The sequence below is a fragment of the Ceratotherium simum genome, chromosome 12, assembly GCF_057802395.1.
Source record: "Ceratotherium simum simum isolate JZ-2026a chromosome 12, ASM5780239v1, whole genome shotgun sequence".
NCBI classification, from domain to species: Eukaryota; Metazoa; Chordata; class Mammalia; order Perissodactyla; family Rhinocerotidae; genus Ceratotherium; species Ceratotherium simum.
In genome coordinates, this window is record NC_141911.1 from 59,147,031 (window position 1) to 59,171,260 (window position 24,230).

A 24,230-nucleotide genomic window follows, 5' to 3' on the forward strand; every position below is an offset into this window, starting at 1 on the left:
TTGGAAGATGTTGAAAGTGACTGTCCATCCCATAGTCTTTCATAGACTAATACTTTATATCTTCATAGTGTTTCAAAAAGTCACTTAGTCTATGCCTTGCTTTTGGTTAGAATTTCGTGTAAATTACCAGATTAAAAACAAATAAACAAAAAAAAATTCTTCAACTTGTTAAAAGTAAACAGAAAAGTTGTTGTTAGAAAACACTTTGTTTTTTTGTGTTCCATGCTTCTCAGCTGTTATTCTGAAGTTAAATAGTTTTAACCTCACATTTTCCTCTTGGTTGTATGTATAGTTCACCACTATCATATGCTTCTTATTTGTAGAAACCCTTTATTGGGCTAAATAATCTTTTTTCCTTTAATATCATAAAATTGATACAGGCCGAAGAGCATCCTCAAATATTAACCATAAATACCCGTTCTATAAATAGTCAAGAATAGTTTGTCCTTGAATTGTCCCTGTTGAGTCATACTTTGATTTTAACAAAGATGAATTTCATGATAGCACTTTATTATCATGAACTTAATTTTTAGGAATAGAATTGGTATAGGAGACAGAATTATATGAAAAGAACTTCAAATAATAAGGAGCCAGGCAGAAAGGAGAAAATTTGTGGAGTTAAAATATAATTTCTGCCTCAAGTTGCAGAAATGGTCCGTAGTTGTAACACCCTGGGAGCCCACAAGATTGCGATGTTATCTCCGTAAAGTTCAGGCCTTCCTGAGCAGAGGTAGATATTTTTTCTCAATTGAAGCTGGGAAGAAAGACTGAATTAGTGCAACTTAATTTCTCACTTTTTAAAATAGATGTGCGTTTCCAAGATTTGTAATACCCTGGCATCTTATTCCTTAAGAAGATGGCCTTTTAAACCTTTTCTTGTTTGACCTGGATGTGGGTTCTCAAGGCTGTTAGGTTGCAAGGCAGTGATTGGCTGTGACATCCCGTGATTTCAAATAACACCTCATATGTATACAGTGAGAAGCAAAATAATGTAAGGAAGAGAGCCTTGGTGTTAGAGCTGGATTTGAATTCTGGTGCTTATGGCTTGTTAGTGAGTAACATGGATAAATCACTTCATCGCTCTGAGCCTTAATTATCTCATCTGAAAGAGAGGAAACTTTGTAGGGTTATTATGAGGATGATATGAGATGTACAAAGTTCCAGCCTCAACAAATATCAGTGCCCTTCCTCATTCACAGTTTTCAAAGTGCTTTGCTGTACATTTGAACCTCATGCAACGCTGTGAGGTAGGTATTATTATTATTCCCATTTTATAGATAAGACAACTGAAGCCACTAAAATAACTCACTTACGCAAAGGCACAGGAGCTAGCCAGTGTGAAGCAGGTGGAATCCGAGTTTTCCAGCATCAGATGCTAGCGCCTCCTGCTGCACCTGGCTGCCTCCTGTTCCGCAGCTGTGGCTCTGGCTTGGTGACTGCCCCACTTCTTCCCCAGGGCTATACCTTCAGCTGCAGGGGTAGCTGGTCTCTTAAAGGGACCAGGCTCCAATCGCCATCCTGGGCAACTCCTGCTACTGCTGACATTGACTTTGTTTTGAAGGCGCTTTGTTTCTCTGGGGATTTATTAACTGAGGCTTTATCATTTAATAAAGGGAGCCTGTCAAGCATGGGGACTCACAGCTCTTGCACGTCACAGCTTAAAGTTTTCTTTCTGTTGGCAACTGATTTCACTGAGTTTGTTCCCAATAGTCATAACATAGAAGGGGGAAATGCTAACAGTCACGTTGAGAAGAGCGTCTTCAGGTGGCTTGTGGCTGCCCAGACCCATGTAAAGGAAACGCAGCTGTGCACAGCAATGTGAGGGGAGCACTGTGCCCGATTTAGGGTGTTCTCGCCTGCCTGTATGGCACCATTGGCAGGAAGAATAGCTTTTCTCAGAGAGGTTGCTGGAAATAGAAGGAAGGTTGAGCGCTGCTCTCTCAGGCGCCAGGCTCCTTGGCTTCCCCGTCTCCCCATATTGGTTAAAAACTGCCATTTTGCTTTTATTTTTTAAATTGTGCATGGAGCTATTTAAATCTCTTCAATATTATTTGCAAATACTCTCTGTGTACTGAATTTAGTAAAAACTTGGAGAAATTATGTTTCTGTTTTTCTTTTTTAGAAGAAAGGAAGGCGCCTCAAGAAATCTTTTGTGCTAACCTAGACAGCTAACCTCAGTCAACAGTCAGATACTGACCTCCAATGGCAAATAGGAGAATTAACTTTGTTAGCCAGGGTTTTCTCCTGGGACAATCGTAAGAGAACAGTTAGGAAGATCCTTGCCTATCAGAGCCACTTCCTTCCTCTCTAGCATCCCGCACCTTCCTGAGTTATGATGGTGGAAAGTCAGGTGGTGAGGTGAATACGTATTTTTGGATAGGGGAGACCTGCCTTTGAATCACACCTTATAGGTAGCAGCTTGCCCGTGAATAAGAGGCGGGTCCTGCTCAAATACGTGAAGAGTACGCAGTAACAGTGTGCTCCTCTTGTTTTCTGTTCCTACCCCCTCAAAAGTTAAACCTTGAAAAGAAAAAGAGAAAAGAAAAGAAAAGAAAATCAAATTCTTTAGCCCAGTTCTCTCCAAAGTTGTAAACTTCGCTCATTATAAGGCCAAGATACTTAGGAAGACGTGTTATTTTGGCTCATATTTTAGGATTACAAAATACCAAATGATACCATCCCAACTTGCAGTGTATTTCTGTTCAGGTGTAGGAAAGGAATGTAGGCTCAGAGGCAGAGTCACTTCTATGCAACTGCCTTCTAGATGCCGTGAATACATTTTGATAAAGTGTACAAGGTCCCCAGGAACAATTATGTTGAGCACGAGCCAAGTTTTAAAAATATATTTTCAATTAAACAATTTTATTACAGTACATCTTGCCAAGATTTTGATAAATGTTGGCATGTTGCTCATATTAATTTTTCCCTTTGGAAATGTATCAAATCACTTATAAAATTCAACTTCCACAAGATATTTCTCAGAAGTGTTGACTCCAAAAATGGTATCAAGAAGAATAAAGTAGATTATATTTTTGATTTCCAAATGAATGTATTCTAATTTACTAGGTTAATTGTATTTTTTCCTAGTTAAACCTCTTCACTCAGTCTAACTCAAGAGTTTTTGAATCACACAGTTTTAACAGCATTCTCAATCAGCCTACACGTTATCAGGTAAGTGTTCATTAGACGTCTCTTTATGTGTGTGTAATTCCATATATGTCTCTGTGTTCGTGTGTGTGTGAATAGTGAGTAGAATTATATTCTTCAGATCTACTATTAGGAGAGAACAGAACAGAGAAAATAGTACGTTAGTTGAAAGGGACTTCAGAAATCAGAGTCCAAGTCCTTCATATTTTTTTTTTGGTTGAGGAAGAAGAGTTCCTTTGCAATGTTGAAAGCAAAGTGTTGCCACAATTTCCAAGAGCACTTACACTTAAGCTGGAGAAAGCAGTGGGAGATATGGTATATTAGGAAAATGAAGCTCTCATAGTGTGAAAACCTGATATATTTCTCCAGATAATCCACTTTTCAAATGGATTCTTAGGCTCTACTGTTTCATCAGTACTACTTTAAAATATCTTATGCATTTTTGTGTGTGTGTATGTGTGGAAGATAGCCCTGAGCTAACATCCAATGCCAATCCTCCTCTTTTTGCTGAGGAAGATTGGCCCTGGGCTAACATCCCTGCCCATCTTTCTCTACTTTATATGGGACACCGCCACAGCGTGGATTGAGAAGCAGTGCATCGGTCCACACCCAGGATCCGAACCTGCGAACCCCAGGCTGCCGAAGCGGAGCGTGCGCGCTTAACTGCTGCGCCACCAGGCTGGCCCCAGAGTATCTTATGCATTTTGATATTAGATTTAGATATTAGACATTTTACACTATTCTCCAACTCAGAAGAGGTTATAGTCCTTTATTTTCCATCTAGTTGATCATTTTGACTATCAAATCTTTAGATTTCTGAGGTGTACAAGATCACAAGAATGGGAATCAAGGAAATTATATTGGATAGTGATGTCAATTAGTGGTATAAGCCTCTTCTTCATACGATTTTCTTGGAAGCAGCAAATTCTGCAGAATTGCTTGGCACACTAATTGTCAAAGCCTTACGTTTGAATGGTTACGTTATATTCCATTATGTGGTTGTATTTACTTTATCAGTTTTTTATTGATGGAAATAGAGGATATTTCCAATATTTAGCTATTACAAGCAAGACTACAGTAGATAACCTTGTATAAATGATATTTGAAACGTGCAAATCTACAGAATTGTCCGATTAAAGTATATATGCATTTTAATTTTTTAGCTATTATCAAACTGATTTTGATGGAGCTTGTACCAATTTATATTCTCACAATAAATGTATGAGAGTGCCCATTTCTTCCTTAATTTACCATCACTGGGTTACCAAAGGTTTTTATCTTGGTCAAGTAGGTGAGGATGATATTACAGTGTAGTTTTACTTTGCATTCTTTGTAATGAATGACCTTGACCATCTTTTTATGTTCGGTGTTCTGTATGCTTAAGACTCAATGTATATTTATTTTTCTTGATGGGCTTTTTGCTATAAATTAATAGAAGTTCTTTTAAGAATTAATTAATTCATTAATTCTTTTAAGAATTAAGAATTATTTTAAGAAAATCAGCCCTTTGTTGGTGATGTGAGTTGAGAATTTTTTCCCCAGTTTGTTGTGTGTCTTTTTAATATTTATGGGTGTTTTTACCCCAATTTTTTATTTTTATGTAGTCAACTTTACAATGTTTTCATGGCTTCAGATTTTGTCCCCTATTTAGAAAGATCTTGCTCCATATGAGAATATTTAAGAAATTTTTTACCCATATTTTCTTTAATACTTTTATGGTTTCACTTTTTATATGAAAATATTTGATCCATATAGAATATGTTTTGATGCCATGTGTTCGTGGGGATCCCAATTTATTTTTTTTCCAGATGATTATACAGTTGGATATGTTGAACAATCTATCTTTTCTATTGATTTGAAATATTACCTGTATCTTTTACTAAATTCCTATATCTACTTAGATGTATTTCTAGGATTTGTATATGCTGTAGAACCACATTATTTTAATTATTATAGTTTAAAACAAAAACAAACAAAACACACAGGTGCACACACACACACTCTCTTATTTTACATAATTTTCCTGGCATTCTTTCTTGTTTATTTTTCTATTTGAACTTTAGAGTCAGCTTGTCTCATTTGCAAAACATTCTGTTGGTATTTTTATTGTGATTGCGTTAAGTAGAACTGACATCTTTATAATGTTCTGTCTTCCTTTTCAAGAACTTGATCTACCTTTCCATGTGTTCAGATCTTCTTTTGTGCACTCAGTATCATTTTAAAGCAGTCCTCATATTGTTTAAATTAATTAGGATTAAGTTTGGTGCAAATCACACAAAACCACCAAATACCAACCACTAAGTAGCTAAAAGAACAAAGAAATGTATTTCTGTCTCCTGTTCAAGAAATCAGGAGGTAGTCATGCCAGGGCTGGTGTTAGGTACCTACCAATGTCAAGGACCCAGGATTTTTCTATCCTATTACTTTGTCATGAATTTTTCAGTGACAATTTTTTTCAGATTTTTTCAGTCTAACATGATCCCATAGTCCAGGAAAATTATTGGAGCTCTGACTGTTATTTCTGCCTTACAAAATACAGTCAGAAGGTGATAGGGAAGAAAGGTGCTTCCTCCTATAAGGAATTTCTGTAAAGTTGCACAAAACAACTTATTGGAGGTGGAGGCTGAAATTGAGTTTTAATTCCTCGTGGCCATGTGCCGAGCTAAAAAACCGAGGAAGAGAATTGGTAGTCTCTGCTGAAGTGGATTATATTATTTGTCTTGGTGCTTGTCTTTATGTCTTTACACATACGTATATCTCTGTTACTTGATTTATAAGTTTCAAGTTTTATCTTTTGACCTTCCGGCTCTGAAATATGAGAAAAGCAATGTGTTTATCTTTCACCATTTTTCCCCTTCCCCTCCCAGCTTTTGCTAGTTAACTCATTAGAACAGTAGGGGAGGGGAAAAAACCTTTCCTCTACCCATTATTTTCGGTAGCTGGGGCCTGCAAATCAAACTGACAAAATACAGATTCACAGGAGAAAAAACCAAAATTTTTATTTACACATGCAAAGTGCATACACACAGGAGAGCTCAGTAATGAGTAACTCAAAGGGGTAGTTAGAATTTGGGGCTTATATACCATCTTAACAAAGGGTGATAAATTTGTAGAGAAGTGACAAGACAAAAGAAAAGGTTTGGGCTCCTGGGGGTAGTAAATTGTGGGAAGGCAAATACATGGGAAAGTAATGGAAGATTAGGGTTACTTCAGTAAAATTTGTTTGTGCAGACCCATCTTGGTGCCAACTTTTTGTCTCCAGTGATGATGGTTTTTCTTCCTCCCAGTGTGGGAGAGAAGAGGGGGAAGACTTTCACAAGGGGAAATTTATGTCCTGCTTTTAGGCAGACAGGAGGAGACCAGTGAACCCTTTCCGCATTTTCCACTTCTTAATTGCCTTCAACTCAAAATAATCCTTGTGCCATCGTGATATATTTTGGGGTGGCATATTCTGATCCCCTTCACTGCCTTCTCAGGATTATAACCCACGTTTGTTTTAGTTTTAGTCACACAGTTAAACAGAGTCAGTCCTCACCACCAGTCTTTCTGCCATAATTTTCCGTTAATCTCTTTGTCAGCTAAAGTTTGTCTTCCTGTAGTTTCCTCAAAAAGAGCTCATGGAAACTATGTTCTCTGAGTTATTTCGTGTTCTAAACTGTTTTCAATTTTCTATATATTTATCTTGACTAGCTGTAAAATTCTTAGATATGACTGTTTTCTTAATGTATTTGTAAACGTTGCTCCACTGCTCCAAGAATGGAATGTTGATGTGGAAAAATTCGAGGCCAGCCTGATTGTTTTTCTCATATAGTTGACCTGAATTTTGATTTGAATACCATAGTTTCTTTATCTTTTAAATCCAATAACTTGCTATTGATTGCTCTGTAGGTAGATCTGTATGAATTTTTCCTGGTAGAGGATGGCTTTTCAATCTACACTCAAATCTTCTTTTATTTCTGAATAATTTCCTTGAATTATATCTTGAAATATTTTTTCTGTTCCATTATTTTGGATCTCTTCTTCAAAAGTAACAATTAGATGCCTGCTGAATCTTCTTTGCCTGTCTTCCATTTTTTCTCTGTTCCATTTGAATCTTTCATCCATTTCTCTTTTTTGACTCGTTTTTTCTTATACTGTGTCTTATTCCTGTCTGTCCTCATATGTGTCACTTCAAATTTACCTTTCATTTCTGTGATGATTTTATTTTTTTCTTTCTCCTCTTCTTGATATTTCTGAGCTTATATATCATCTCCTTCTTTTGGCTCACCATATCTTCCTTGACCTCTTGTGCTCTTATTTCAAAGACATAATTGGCTCATATTTTTTTAAAATTATGTTTAAGTGATAGAATTATATATTTTCATCTTTTCTTTAACATTTTTCTGGTGAGTGTTCTTTATTTGCTATTTATTTTATCCTTTTTTTCTTGGACTATCTTAAGATAAGTCTTTATGTAGATTCCTTACTGATTATTTTTCAGCTTTGAATGAAATAAGTTCTTCTTAATCCAGCTGCTTTCAAGAGGTTGGAGTGGGGTTGGAGAATTCTAGGCCACCTTCCAGGCTAACAAGAATTTTCCTTTAGGCACAGGATTGTATATGTGAGTTCATTTTTTCTTGGCAAAGAATAGCACTACAGGACTCTTCACAAGGCAGACTCTCCCTCTCCACCTCACTGGTTACTTCTAGCAAATATGGCTTTTCCTTATAGTTTCTCCTTCACTCCTGTATTCTCAGCTTCTGTAGACTTTGTATCAAAAGGTCAATGGAAATTCTCAGCCATGAATGTCTGCTATTGGCATTTCCCCATTCCCTCATTTCACCTTTTCATATAACCTTTCTGAAAAAGAGTATAGATGGGGGGCCGGCCCAGTGGCACAGTGGTTAAGTGCACGTGCTCTGCTTCAGCGGCCTGGCGTTCGCAGGTTCAGATCCCAGGCACGCCCCAACGTACCGCCTGTCAAGCCGTGCTGTGGTGGCATCCCATATAAAGTAGAGGAAGATGGGCATGGATGTTAGCCCAGGGCCAGTCTTCCTCAGTAAAAATAGGGGAATTGGCATCAGATGTAAGCTCAGGGATGATCTTCCTTACAAAGAAAAAAAAAGAAAAAGGAGTATGGATGCCTCTAAGTTTCATTAAAGAAGGAGTTTTTGTTTCTGTTTCTTATTCTTGTTGCTTTTGAGTGATTTAGAAGTGGAGAAATTCCTAAATTTACTGTCAAATTCAAACTTCTCGTAGCGGAAAATTGTTATGCTTCTATGTGAGATGATCCTTGCTGAATGCCTAGAGACTCCAGAATGCTGTACTTCATATTTTCTAAAGGAAGAGTTCCCTATGCTTGTGGTGTAATCTTCTGTGGCTCCCAAAAAGTGGTAGTGGAAAAAGAGAAACTCTGAGAAAAAAAGTCTCAATCGGTTATACAAAACACCAAACTTCATATAAACGACTTCATTATATTTAGATAAAATCTCTTTATTATGAACTCCATGGGTGATAACAATTGGTTTAGTTATGGATTTTTGTTTCATGCATTATGATTATAATATAGGACTTACCTTAAAGAAAATCCAGATCTTAATCTGCTAAATGGGGATTTTTCCTTCAAAGTCATGACCTTTGGGATATACTAATTCTAATGGTGCTACCATAGCTCAGAACATTTTTGGAATGTCTCTAAAGAATTGCTTTTTAATTAGTTTATAAGACACCCAAAAATATTTTATTGTTTTCTCATTACTGGAATCAGCTAATTATTCACCTTGTTAACAAGACTCAGTGCCATATGACTTTACATTTTTAAAAAAATAGTCACATCCACCTTTAAAAAAACACGTGGCCATCACCAATCGGGTCATCACCTTATGTGTTTTACCTCCAGATGAGTGTTTCCTCTCCAAAACAAGTACTTCAAAGACAGAGATTCGAATGTGCCTCAAAGTGCAAGGGAGGAAGAGTTTCAAAAATGCTTTGATCAATGGCAGTATTATTTATATTAACATTAATTATTAATAGCATGCTGAGGTAATTTTTGTTATGTGTGTAAAGAATTTTTTGAAAAAACTGGGGATGATTTCCTGGAGAATATAAAGGCTTGGAGGTGTAGCTATGATTGAATTCCGCTCATGAATACCTGTGTTAGTTCAAGTTAAAAGTACATAGGTATGCTAAGGTGACCTTAATAAATGTGAATTTTTTGTAAGACTCCACAGAAGCTGGTCTGTAGGTTCTTGGGTCTTATTCCCTCTGGTGTCTCTTGGGGCAGCTCTGCTTTAACAGCCTTCTTCAGCTTGGGGACACCTTTGGCCCAGATAGTGTTAGACTGCCTTTGGCCCACATGGTGGTCTCTGGTCCAATCCATGAAGGCTGCCGTAGCTGGCTTGGTTTTACTGGAAGCACATCACAATTTTTTTCTAAAGGAGTCAATATGAGGCATTCACATTAAGCTTCATTCACAATGAGCTTTATGGCACATTCAAGACACCCTCTATTATGCATGGTCCTAGATTATAAGGATACGAGATTCAGTAATCAATCTATAGATCAAAATTGAGGTGAGTTTATTATATGAGCCAATCCTGAGGACTATAGCCTGGGAGAGCGACCTCCACCAGGGAACAAAGCACTCTGGAGAAGTGAGGTGAACAGCATGGTTGTATACTGTTTTGGAACAAGGAACATATATCAAATATGACAGAGGTGCTTTTTTTTTTTTTTACTACAGTCACAAGATGTTTTGCTATGTACAGCAATCATTAGTCACAAGCTATACACAGCAGGTCAATCCGACCCTAGTTTCTGGGAAAGAATGTTTATCTTTAAATAAATGTTGATGTGGTGGGGGAGACATTCACCCCTATCTTTAAAGGCAGCATTCTTTGCTTTGGGATATTGCAAATGTTTAAAGCAGATGTAGAATGCATGCTTGACAGGCCACATCAGGCCATTCTGGAAAAACAAGGTCAGGCCGAATCAGTTTTAAACCAAAATGGCTGCCTCATGTATTATACCTCAATATATATTAACTTTTCTTATTGCTTTTCATTTATTCCATCAAAATATACAGTCCATGCCTTCAAGGATCTCTCTCCTGAAGTGGAAGGGTGGTGTTAAGGTGGGGAGGAAAGTAAGGAAAGAAAAAAGTAGGCGAACATTCACACAACTCTGTGATATGGCTATGTGATGTCAGTGAAATATAAATAAAATGGTATGGGAACCCAGTGAAACCCAGAGGAGGGGAATATTTGAAAGCCAATCAAGTAGAAGAAGGAAATTTATTCTCTGTTTTTCTAAAGAACAGAACTTGAACCGGTGGTTAGAAGGTATAGTGAAGCAGATTTGGGCACAATACAAAGGAATTGTTTTTTAACAGCTACGGTTGTCTAAAAACAGATTAAACCAGCTGTCTGGAAAGAGTAGCAGGCTCTGAATTACAGATGTTTATTCAGTGGCTGTGCAGTGGTGATCTGTCCACAAAGAGTGGTAGGAGAATATGAAAAACATGTGACTACAAGGTCCCTTCCCTCTCTAAAATTTTACTCTCTACTTCTGAGTTCTTTATGTTTGTCCACATCAGTCTTATTACCTTATAGTCATACTTTGTAGATTGCTAATATTTGTATTATAGAATCTACTGATGACAGTCAAATTTAGCGTCTCTGTAGGATTAAATGAGAAAGTGAATGCAAAAGTACCTGATAGATTGCTTAACAATTATTAGTTGAATTTGAATCAGTGAAAAATGAGCAGGTGAAAAGAAAAGCTTTGACGCCTTAGAGAAGGAAAGACATACCCACATATCCAACCACCCACATCTCATTCCTTCTCCCAGTCTTTTTGTTTTTTTGAGGAAGATTAACCCTGAGCTAACATCTGTTGGCAATACTCCTCTTTTTGCTGAAGAAGACTGGCCCTGGGCTAACTTCCGTGCCCATCTTCCTCTACTTTATGTGGGGCGCCGCCACAGCATGGCTTGATAAGTGATGCGTCAGTGCGCGCCCAGGATCTGAACTGGCGAACCCTGGGCTGCTGAAGCAGAGCTCGAGAACTTAACTGCTATGCCACCAGGCCGGCCCCCCTTCTCCCTGTCTTAGTGGGTGATTGGAAAATGAACTTAGATTTGTTTGCAAGAGGTGACGTTTGAGGTAATTACCATCTAGGCTTTCCACATCCTGGACAGAGAAAATCCATAGTCTACTCTACGATGTCACAATGTCTACCTTAAAGAGTGATTCACAGGATCATACTAAGAAATTTGGATAGTTCCTGGAGGTTTGTGGAATGTGAAGGTTGGTCTGTTGACTTCTATTACGTTAGTTAGCAATTTGACCAACAGGGAAAAAAGATGAATCTCTTATTGGTCAATTTAATTTTGGGTACTGGCTTTGATTAGAGAATCAGTTGGAAATTTAGGTAAAGGTAATATTTATAATGGTAGTTTTACTTATTACGTATGCGTTTCATGATCCTTGCCTATAGTACCATCATTAAGATTGGTTAATCACGATTTGCTTTTCAGAAGCATAAATGGTAATGAGAGAATAATAGTTATATTAATTGAGCACCTACTATGTAATTTACCTGTATCTCTTTTATGAGATGGATTTTAACATCTCCATTGTACAGATTAAGCCACCAAGGTTTTACAGCTTGTAAATAATGGAGTCACAGCTCAAATCCAGGCAGTTTGTCCTCGCAGCCCACTTTCTTAACTGCTACACAGTATTGCCTTGGGTTCACCAGACAAGATACTTAATAGGATGGAAATGGCTAGCCTTTGCCCCTTCTCTGAGCTGCACATCATTTTCAAATTCACATGAATTACCTTTCCAACATGAAGTAAGGGATGGACTATTACCAGGCAGTGTCCTGGGTGGGGAAACTGGTTTCCATCCAATATCAGCTGTCTTCTTGCTTTGTAGTGAAGCTAAACTTAGTGCAGTGGTGGAAAAATATATTTAAGCTGTAAAGGTTAAGGTGAAAATTTCTGTGGAATACACGGAAAGCTTAAAACATGCCAAATTTTGAAGGGGAAAATGTTAAGCCTGTAACCATAATTTTTCTGGGTTATATGCCTGGAAGTGGCTATATCAATTTATATTTCCAGTAATGGGGTACAAAAGTTTCCCAGTGTTCTCACAAGCACTTGGTGTTATCAGATTTTTAAAATTTTGCCAACTACAAAATGACTGCCCTGTGTACTTCAGAAATGTCAGCATCGTGAAAGATAAAAACCAAGGAAATGTTCCAGATTAGAGGAGACTAAAGATACATGACATCTAAAGGCAGCGTGTGATCCTTGACTGCAAAAATGAGACAGAATATGGACTATGTATTAAACAATTTTTGATCCATGTTAATTTTTCTAAAGTTTGATTATTGTGTGGCATGGTTATATAAGAGAATATTCTTGTTCTTAGAAGATACTCACAGAAGTATTTAGGGATAAAGGGATATAATGTCTGAAAATTATTTTTAAGTGCTTTAGCAATATAATAATAATATACACAGAGAGCAAGATAAAGCAAGTGTGGCAAATTTCTAACATTGGTGAATCTAAGTGAAAAGTCTATGTGAATTCACCTTATTTTGAACTTTTCTGTAGGTTTGGGTTTTTTTCAAAAGAAAAAAATGTTTGCTAAACTTATATAGGTATGAATTGGTATTTATTATTTTAATTTACTCTTCTCGATGACCAGTGAGGTTGAACATTTTTTCATATGTTTGTTGGTCATTCAGGTTTCCTTTTTTGTGAATTTAAATTCCTTTCCCTAATTCTACTTGGCTATTTATTTTTTCCTTATTGACTTGTCAAAATTCTATAGTATTCTGGATACTTATTCTTTGTTGGTATGTTTTACAGGCAACTTCTCTCACTCTGGTTTGTCTTTTAAGTTTGTGTAATGGGGTCATTAAGGAAGCTCAGCCTGTAAATGTGTAAAAGTTCTTTATTTTCAGTGATTTCTCACTGTCTTATTTTGAACTTTTCTCTTCTGCTGAATGGAAGATCCCTTTACCACATCTCTTCAAGACTCCATAACTTTCCAGGGACTTTTGGTTGTTAGAAAATTTCGTTTTTGTAGTTAAAGAGACAGTTATGTTTATTCTGAAACTTAAATCTCCAAATCAGATTTAACCCTCTTCTCCTCCTCACCCCTAGCACAGCTAAATCTTCCTGTGACTCTAGTGGCTGAAGGCTGTAGTCTCCTTTGTATGTACCTCCCTCTGCTCACTCTCTAGGTGCTGATCCTTTGTTCTGTGGAGTGGGAAGAAGCAGCAGCCAAAGAGTAAACACCTTTCCACCTGAGTGAACTGTAGATTGCAGTTTCCTCCTTGTTATTTGTCGCTACTGCTCTAACACTGACCAAGTGATGTCCTCCGTGTGGCAGGCACCAAAGTGCTGCCTCTGTAACTGGGCAGGGGCATGTTTAGAGGGTCTGAAAGGCTGTGTGGGCTGCTCCCCCTTTGCACAGCTCCCAGACGCAGAGATCTGGCTCTGACTTGAGGTGTGGATCTCATTTTCACCTTTTCCATGAGGGCTGCCCATTGTCCCAGGCCCATTTGTTGAAGAGACTGTCCTTTCCCACTGATGTGTATTCTACCCGACATAGTGGAGATTTTTATCTGTTTGTCAAATAATGAGAGTACAGGTTGAGCCAGTAGCTGTTCCTCTCTTATTTCAGTTATTTTTTCTCCCCGACTTGATTATCAGAAGCAGGTCAGCAAGTCCACCGGAATAGACAGTTAATGGGGAGCAGGATGCCAAGCTCCCTTTCCTTTAGGCAACTCTAATCTCTGTGAGTGATTGCCTTGGATTTCCCCCTTCCCTTAGCTTCTAGGGAGGGGGTGCGCCCCCTCCCTACCATACAGGGTAGGGAGAGAATAATCTCTCTCCCCACAAACCCCATGATCCCTCCCATGTCGTAGTCCTTTCCTTATGCAGGGTGAGGAGGAGGTAGGTGTTAAGTTCAGTTCTGGTCTAGTGACTCTCAGTAAGCCCTTAGGGAGGAGTCTGGCCCAACTGTTGGTGGCACCTTGGTCTTAGACCATGGGGTACTTAGCATCCTTTGTCACATTTTGGGTCTAGCAGCAATTCCGGGACAATGAGAAAAATCTCACTTGACACAATATTACGTTTCATTGGTATCCTTTCTTGCATAAAAGTTTTAAATTGTCTTAATATAGTCAGATTTATCAGTCTTTTCTTTATGGCTTATCCTTTCTGTTAGCTTTTTCAAGAAACACTTCCCTATTCCTTTAGAAGTTTTTGCTTTTTGCATTTAGATCTTTTGTCCAATTGGCTCTTTTTGGGGGGGTGTGGTATATGGTGTGAGGTAGACATCTAATTTTAGCTTTCCCATAAGGATAGTTCATTGTCTCAGCACTATTTCTTGAATAGTCTTTTGTTCCCCACTCATTTGTATTACTGCCTTTCAAGCTGCTTTTAGCTGATATACATTTCTTTGTATTTTCTTTCTATAGGTATCTGCCTTCGCTGTCCCCTAAACTTAATTATATCCCTGATATGTTCACCCGTCATAGTGAATTGTTCCCATGAAGTTTCATTGGAGTAGGGCCTGTGTTCACTGTTGCATCCCCTGTACCTAGTAAGATACCTGGCACAGAATTGGCTCTCGGTAAATATTTGGTGAATGAATGAATGAGTCCAGGCTAAGATCCACCCAGCTGTGAGTCTGTCCTGGGGTCTAGATTCCACACAACTCAACAGGTTTTATATTTTGCTGTGACTGGTAAAATGGGTTTTTCCTTTTTGATAGCATGGGCCCCCTCTTGATCTGTCGTTATTCTCTGAGACAGACATTTTGAATCATCCTAGATTCCTCCCTCTTACTTGACCTTGGCATCTAATGGGTCACTTAGCTTCATAATTTCTACTTCCTTAAAACTGAGGTATATTTTCCATTCTCACTGTAACTGCATTTTAGTTCAGGCCTTTAAAAAATTGTTCCTTTATTATCTTTTTAATGTGATATTTGATATATGCACAAGAATATGTATAATGCATAATAAATTATAAAGTATAATTACATGCACACCTATGAAGCCATCACCCACCTGAGAATGATAACATTATCTGTCTGTTGCCTGTACGTAGCTGATCCTCCCTAGCCCATACCCTTGCCTCCACCTAAGAGGTAATCACTATCCTGAAGTTTGGGTTTCTCATCCTCTTGCTTTGGTTTTCTCTTCAAATCTATATGTTACATATATAGATAGTGCTAAAAACGCATCATGTAGATTTACTTACTATTGACCTTTATAAGAATAGTTTCATACTTCGTGAAGTCTGCACCTTGAATTTTTCATTCAACATTTATGCTTCTAAGATTCATCCACAATGGTGTGTGTGGCTCTGGTTTGTTAATTTCGTTAATGAATGCAATGACATTATATTGTGTGGCATACCATGATTTGTCTATTCTCCTGTTGATATTTGTTTAGGTTGTTTCCAGTTTTTTTGTTATTTCGTACAAGATTGCTATAAACATTGTTTATGTCTCTTGGTTCACATGTGCAAAGTTTCTCTAGACTCTATACCAAGGAATGGACTTTCTGGGTGAAAGGATATGCAGATGTTCAACTTTAAAGGATAACACCAAATTGTTTTCCAAAGTGGTCGTTTATACTCATGCCAGTAAAGTATAAAAGTCCTATTGATCCATAGCCTTCCCACACTTGGCATTATAAGATTTTATTAATTTTTTTCCCTTTTTAGGTGTAAAATTGTATCTCCTTTTAATCGTAATTCGTACTTCCCCGAGAAAAGAGTTGAGATTGTTTTATACGCTTGTTGACCATTCACGGTTCCATTTCTGTGAAATGCCTGCTTGTTTTTTGCCCATTTTCCTGTTGGGTTATTTGAGTTTTTCTTATTGAATTAAAGTTTTCATATATTTTGGATCCAAATTCTTTATCAGTTATAAGTATGCCAATATTTTCTCCCAGTTTGTGGCTTGCCTTTTCACTTTCTTTATGATATCTTTATAAACAGAAGTTTAATGAAGTTTTAATTGTAATGAAGTTAAATTTATCAATCTTTTCTATTGTATTTAATATTTTTTATCTTGTTTAAAAACCATCTGGCTCTATCCTGAATTTATAAATATATTCTCCTATACTTTCTTTTAAATGATTTAAAAGCTTTGTCTTTCACATTTAAGATGCATGTGGAATTAATTTTTGTGTGCATGGTATGAAGTAGGGCTCCAATTTAATTTTTTCCATATGGATAAACAACTATCTAGTAAGAGCATTTATTTAGATTGAAATATATTCACTATATATTGCTATGAGGAAACAACGTACAATATAACAGAATATATGGTATTTAGAAAACAAAATGTAATACATATAGTAATTAGTATATATATCAAAAATTAAAGAAAAGGTATTGGAAGGGCATACACCAAAATAACAGCAGTGATTATCTTTGGATGGTGGGATAATTGATGTTTTATTTATTTCTTTTGTTCTTCTCTGTATTGAGCATATATCCATATATTTTTTTAAACAAAAATAAGGTAGTGTCTATAGATGATAATGTAGTATCAACATACCTTAAAGAGAAGTCATTAGTTGAAAGAGAAACCATGAATTGAAATCTTCCAACTTAACTTTTTTTTTAAAGCTTCTTCCATTCTGGGGGTGGCGGGTGGGAAGTTTGTGGATTATACAGTAAGTCTCAATAGGAGGTGAAAAGGGTTAAGTTCTGAACTCCAAGTGACTCTTCTGTAAATAGTTATATAAAATCTCTCTCCGCTGAGTTATGTTTGCTTTACAGGTATGTAAGGCTCTTTGGAGAATAGGATCAGCTTCCTTACGCGTATCATTGGTGATAAAATCATTTCTTTTTGCCCAACAGCAGATAATGAAAAGACTTATAAAGCGATATGTTTTGAAGGCACAAGTGGACAAAGAAAATGATGAAGTTAATGAAGGTAAGCATCTCCAAGTTGAGAAACATTCTTTTACAACTAACTTAGTGAACTCGGAAAACTTTATATTGAAAGATACTTTAAAAATCTAATCTCAGGTAACAGTTTGAGTTCCTCCAAGATTGACAAGAGAATCGTATGTTACATTTCTAAAACTCTATCTTTTTTAAAAAAACAGTTACTAAAAATGTCAATCAGAGACAATTTGTCTCTACTCACTGATTCTTAAAATATAAAGACTACCATCTTCCTGGGAGCTTTTAAATCCCTATTACATAAGGTCGTCAATGGTTTCATTTCTTTTCCAGTGAGTTCACATCAGTATTAACATTTTTCCAGAGATGCAAGTAAAATAATGGTTGGCTCAAACAGAGGTCACTCTTTACTTTGTTGTCCAGAAAAAATCTCTCACCCATTTTTCTCATCTGGTGTTTCACTTTTCTCCTTGGCTCCCTACTTAAATGTGCCTATTTTTCCAGGCATATCCTAGGCAGGTCATCTGTCTGGACTACAAAAATTTTCCCTCAGAGTCTGGGGCGGGTAGGCCAAAGCACAGACCCAGAGTTGGGAAGAAATCAACCTGGGAGAAATAAGTTGCCCTAGAAATGGAAATTATAGCTTCCAACACCAATGAGATCCCACTAATCTAGCTGCACTGATAAGAAAAGAAAGGGCTAAAGTAAATAAAACTGTTGATGGGCTTTGAAGCCATTATTTGATTAATGCAAGGAATCCCTTGTACATCTGAGTCAATCCAATGGTATGTGTATGTAGAAAAAAAATCTGTGAATGTGTGAATGAGAACCAGCAAAAATCTAATCATGGTGACCTAGAAACAGTCTCAGGGAGACAGGATTAGAATGGAGTTGTAGTTTAGAAAGTGGAAATCTGATCAGTTGTACCATAACCTTCCTAAAAAAAAAAAAAACCTAAGTGATGGGGGGAATTGGATGGCCTTGACAGCATCAAAAACAAGGAGCATCTTCCAAGCCCTTGCACCACAGAGGAAAATGAGTCAATGAGAATTTGGAGTTTTGAACAAAGTTCTAAGAAAGTATATCCTATGTCTTAACCTCCTTATTTAATAAATGAGGAAACTAAAGTCCAGAGAGGTAGGGTAATTTGTGTTTCCTGTGTTGATAGACTAAATACAACACTTAGTGTGTAGTCTCCCCATAGCTCAAAAACGGGGAAGAAGGATATGGCAGTAGGGAGGTGAACGGGGGCCAGCTGGGCTTATGGTCCAAATATGATACTGAATGGTGTGAGAATCCATTTCTTCCACCAAAGACTGGCTTTGTGATTTCAGATTAAATCAGTTTATTCCTTCTATATTGCCATATGCAAAAGGAAGCATTTTTTTTTTTTTTTTGCCACAAAGGGAATTTGCAAATGTTTTCATGTATTCCTGAGGAAGAGTTAGAATTCCTTAAAATAAAAAGGTGCTTACTTATATATAATAAAAGAACATAGAAATTACACTTTAAAGCATCATAAAGATACCAGGAAATATCACCAAAGGTGTGTTTTACACGTGATTCTACTATAAAAAGCTGTTAAAATACCCATGATTTGAAGAATCATCACTTAGATGCAAATAAATTCTTGTCCCAGCCTTCACTTTTCAAGGTCAATGGCTTATCTACATTTCAATCATTTGCAAGAGAATCCAGTTTTTAATTGCAATCTACATATGTTCAAAATACTGCCAAGCTGAGTTAGGAGAATGGTTGTGTTTTAATAGCCAGGCATCTCATATGCAGACTCCCATGTATGTGTGCATTGCTAGTGGCATCACTTCTGAACTCCTTAATTTCACCATTGCTTGTTCCTTCCTTATACATCCATGCAATGTGCCACACAAACTAGTCTTCTTGTTCCTTGACTCCATGTTCATCACCATTGCCTTCCCTAATAAACACCCCTACTCTTTTTCCATCCCTTCCCTAACTTCAAACTTGACCTAAAATTTACTTCTTCCATGTGAGTATTTGCCTGTTAAATCAATTGATTCATTTTTAGTAAAGTTTTGTTTTGCTAGGATTTCCTTCCATTCTAGCAGTGGGAGATGATTTATGTAGAAGTCAACCCTGATGGCTGAGGGAACCAAAGGGACTCCCTATAGACAGAAAGGAGATAACCCTGGTTGTCGATCGGTTAACAGAGAAATCATGCTATGTTAAAAGTTGGCTGAGCCACAGGACAATACTTTAGCTGAATTTTACTATTAAAAACATAGCTGGACTCTTTATATAGCTTTTTTCAAAAGTCAGTATGTTTTTAAAGACAGACATTTCTTAAACATTTTAAAGGAAAAAATCTAAAATAACTACCTTGGAGACGTTATGAGGCAAATGTATTCATATTGTATGAATTTCACTCTGTTCTTTTCTAAATCCAAAGAGCAAATTACCAATTACATGTCTTTTAATACAAATGCTATAGGTGAATTGAAAGAAATCAAGCAAGATATCTCCAGCCTTCGTTATGAACTTTTGGAGGACAAGAGCCAAGCAACTGAGGAATTAGCCATTCTGATTCATAAACTCAGTGAGAAACTGAATCCCAGCATGCTGAGATGTGAATGATGCAGTAACCTGGAATTATGGCTTTGACTATATAGCACAAATGTGGGCAATAATCTTTCTAAGTATGAAATACTTGAAAAACTATGGTGTAAATTTTTAGTATTAACTACCTTTATCATGTGAATCTTTAGAAGTTAGGTCTTAATGATTTTACTGTTTTATCACATACAAGTGGTCTTCATTTTAATTGTCTGCCTTGACATTACAAACGATGACATGCCATTGTATTTACAGGCCCAATATTACTACGTTACTGACGTTTTTGTCTATTTTAGAATAAATTCCATGTCTTTGCACTACCTGTTTGCCTCCAAGAGACTGTAAGCTCCTTGGGCACAGGGACCATGTCTTATTCATCTTTTGTGTCTCTAGCATCTAGTACAGAACCTGGTACATAGTAGGTGCTCAATAAATGTTGTTGAAACCAACTGAACTGAACTGCCAACAAAATACAAATAAAAATAAAAAGGCCATCACTATGTAGCATACTTGTTCAAGTGCTAATGAGATGTTTTTTAAAAAATAGAAACTGAAGAAATTTTACAAGCAACTATGACTTGGTCAGATTTTCTTAGCATTTTGGGCATCACTGATAATCCTAGAACCTTTGAGCCTTGAATGAAGAATTTAACATGAAATGGGTTAATAGAAAATATAATTACATTACATAAGTTTCATAGAATTGTTCAAAACAACACATTAAAGATTTTTCTAAAGTATATACTGTTCACTTTCTGTCTTAGATTTTCATTTGTTGTTTGTTGATAATGTGAATTTAGTCAAAGGGGTGGTGAATTTTTTTTAAAGTTGGGGGTTATGCAGGGTTGTTACTTTGTTATAACCTCCTGATTTCCGCCTCTGATGCTTTAATGCTAAGTAAGATATCAACAGCTGACTTCATATCTTGCCCATTAGCTCCATTCTGATTTTTGGGAGGTATGCTTATGGGAAGAAATAGGAAAGAGCAGTGGCTGTGCACCTGGAGAGGCATGGCCAGGCGTCACCCGGTGTGTTTCATTTCTCTTTGAGGCATCTCCTGCCATCGTTGCTTACAATGCTCTTATCAAAGCGTTTCAGTTACACTTTCTACACAAAATAGATTGTGATGTATCTGTGTCCGACATTATATAACTGAGCTGAATCGTGGCAATATCCACAACGCCTCATGACTTTACTAGAAAAGGGGATACAGGCAGGTAAGTTCCCTCGTCTCTTCACAGACCATAAAACACTCAAAGTATTTTTTTTTAACTGGCTAGATTTAAATCTCTAGTAGAGTTATGCTTAATGTCCTGATTCTCTTCCGTCAGTTCCTGTCAAGTCTTACAGGAATACAAATTGTGATCATAGTGCAAAGATAGTTTCATGGATCCTAAAAACCAACTAAATACATGATACTTTAAAAGTCAATTCACACGGGAAGGCTTTCTAGACAAGAAGACTAAGGTGAACAGTAAATGGAAGCACGTAAAGCTCTTTAGAGATTATTTCTTAATTTCTACTTTTGGGGACTTAATTAAATTAAGAAAAGAACTTTATGCATTTTTGCTGCCATTGTAGAATATTTCATTGACTTTTGTGCTATGCTAATAGTATTTTGTGTTAAACGTTTTTCAAACTTTATGTATTTTATGTTATGCCTCAGAGCTGAATAAAATATTGAATTTTTTCATTGTTATATGTTACCATACTATGTTAAAACAGTAAAGACATGGAGTTTCCATAATAGACAATACTTGCAGTCTTATAGTATTGTCTAGGATTCCAGGCTTAGAAGTTTTTGTTTACAGCTGTGGAACAGAATACTTAGTAATATTCCTAATTTGGGTGAGAAAAATGTTGAGTGAAAAAGTGTTAGATTCAGCTGGAGGCATTCTTGAGTGAAGAATTGGTGGAATCTTAAATGAAGATAAAGCTCACAGCATCCATGCCATGTGAGTACATACACTGTTTTTTTGTTTTTTAGTCCATGCCTCTCACAACTGTAGAGCTTTCAACATAGGTTGTTTTCCTTTCTTTACTATGCTTGTGTAAATCTGGTATGTTTTTGATATTTCATTTTTTCCTTTCTTCATAGTTTCTAGGTGGTAGTCAGGAAGGAAGATGTGATGCCAAGGCGTGGTGGATGCTACGGATGTTGTTGGTGCCCTTCCCAGATGCCCTTTAATGGGCCAGTGCATGCATCTCTCAGATACTTTGAGTGTTGGCTCCTTAACAGGGTGCAGCTATTCACTTCCCCAGGGAATTGCTGTCAGCTGAAAGGAAGCAGCCTTGCCCTGGATGTTATGCCTCCCCCTCCCCACACCAGTAACCAACTGACTGGGATGGAGACACAAAAGGCTGGCCCCTTGTCTCAAGGTAGGGCCAACTTTTTGGTGCAATTCATGCTCCAACGCTCTGGAAGGGATTAGGCTGAAGGCAGACTCCAAATGAAACCTAATCTTTGTTTAGCTTCTTCCCTGTCTCATCCTGCTTCCCTCCATCCCTTTCTCCTAGAGTGTTCCCTCAGTAAATCTCCACATCCAAATCGTGTTAGGATTTGCTTCTGGGGAGCCCACCCCAAGACGTAGATATTACTGTGGAAAGTAGGAGTGAGGTGAGCGTTAGTTTAGGGGATTGCTGTTGGAATTAATACTTCTTTCAGATTAATGATAGCTCTGGGCCAGCAAGTCCTTGCCCTACTCACTGTTATAACAGGCACAGTGGGCTTAAAAGCAAAGCTCAAAGAAGTTGGTGGGGCAACTCAGAAAAGGGAGCATTTTAACATGACCAAAAACAACTTGTCCAGAAAAAGACATTTAGGGTGCTTGTGATTAATTAGAGGATTATCAAAGTCCAATATCTCTTACTTTTTGACTTCTTCGCTCTTAGTTTTTTTTTTTCCTCAGTTACAGATAAGATAAAGGAAAGGAGGCAACACTCAAGTTGCTTCGTAGGCTTACTGCTTAAGAAGTTTGGCACTTTGTAAGTGCTTCTGTGTTAAATTTACTGAAGACCCTTGACTTGATGGAATTCACAACATGTTGAGAAGCTTGGATTCATAGACTTGAAATAAAATAGGGAACTATGCAAAATAGTAGCCAGTGTCTTCGAAGAGTTCTGTGCACTATTAAACTTAGAAATGACATAAATACGTTGATTATTAAAAGCAAATTTAGTACAATTTAGGATAACTATCTTACCCAGTCACGTCCAAAATATTTCAATTTCGAAGGTGTAAGCCAAATGAAAGCAGCTTTTGTAAATGGGAAGGTAAAGTGGCTAATGGACAGTGTCTAAAGAGAACTGAAGGCACATTAATTGTCAATTGTGTGGCCTGGGACAAATCACTTAACTTCTTTGGTCTCATACCTTGTTCAGCTAAACAGGGTCAGACTATAGCGATAGCATAAGGGACAGGTTCCTGATCTCTGGGCATCGTCAAGGTGTTTTAGAGGGTGATATCATCATCAAGGTGATAATGATCTCTTTCTTCATGTCTTCCTTTTTTAAAAATCAATCTAAAAGGGATATTTTTTAATTTTTTTCTTTTAAAACAAGTTTGAAAGTTTCCAAATTGGTACCACATGTTGGAGACCAATGTGTATACTTATGACTCAGTCACTCAGCCCACCACCTCTAATTGGGTCGATGGTTTTAACTTTAATGCAATTTAAATTGCCTTTATTCTTAGTCTTAAGTTGTTTAGTTTATACTCATCATGATTGCTTTAAGACCACAACATAGATTATAAGCCACTGAAGTGCATGATAATTCTGTAAATTTGTCTCAAGGCGATTTTTATCACATCTGAGATGCAATCATTTTCTATTTTTTTTAATGTAGCCCACCAAGATGTCTCTAGTACCTTAAAATATGCTTAAAAAGAGAAAATATAGTGGCAATTTTGTCTAACTTTGCGTTTCATTTATTGTGAATAAAATGTCCCTACCCTGCTAATTATTTGAGAAGTACTTAAAATTAGTAGTTTGAAACCTTTGCTAATCATTTAGAAACAAAACACAGTACTTAAAAAAATAATAAATCACTTGCCTTTTCTAGATGCAAAATGAAAGATTTCCAAATATCATATAAGCTCTTTTTGTCTATTTCTGATGCTATATTATGGCCTCATTTCAATGTTTTAAAATAAATTTGATCTTCAAAATAAACTCTTTTCTTTTACACAATTAACTTAAAGTAAAATAAACACTGGGCACATTACTTGTTAAATGGAAAATAAGCCTTGTCAGTATATGTTTTTAGTACAAATATTGTAAAGATTGTATAGATGAGTTTTATAATGCTACCTTAAATAATATAGCAATCTAAAATAAAATGCCTTTTCTTTAAAGTTACATTTCTATACAAAAATTTTTCCTTTCTGCACAAAATTAATTACAAAATTACACAATGAAAAAATGAAATAATTATTAAAATTCCCTAGGCCTTTGAAAGATTATATACTACTATGAAAGTGGTTTTGAATCCAAAAGGGAAAACGTTGTATTAATGGTGTCTAAGATTTCACCCAGCCCCAAATACTTTTCATACTTATTTATTT

General features: G+C 36.7%; 1 protein-coding gene across 2 annotated transcripts in view; it reads left to right on the forward strand.

Moving 5' to 3' along the window:
• TRPC3 (transient receptor potential cation channel subfamily C member 3) overlaps positions 1-21,289 on the forward strand; it is a 65,311-nt gene extending 44,022 nt beyond the window's left edge. The window contains exons 10-13 of one of the 2 annotated variants that reach the window (XM_087437669.1): positions 1,200-1,247; positions 3,088-3,171; positions 17,027-17,102; positions 19,545-21,289. In XM_087437669.1, coding sequence (XP_087293795.1) covers positions 1,200-1,247; positions 3,088-3,171; positions 17,027-17,102; positions 19,545-19,687 — 351 coding nt within the window. In that variant the 3' untranslated portion in view covers positions 19,688-21,289. The remainder of the gene's footprint in view (positions 1-1,199; positions 1,248-3,087; positions 3,172-17,026; positions 17,103-19,544) is intronic. The other variant, XM_087437670.1, reaches the window with a different exon arrangement.
• Positions 21,290-24,230: the final 2,941 nt, after the last annotated feature.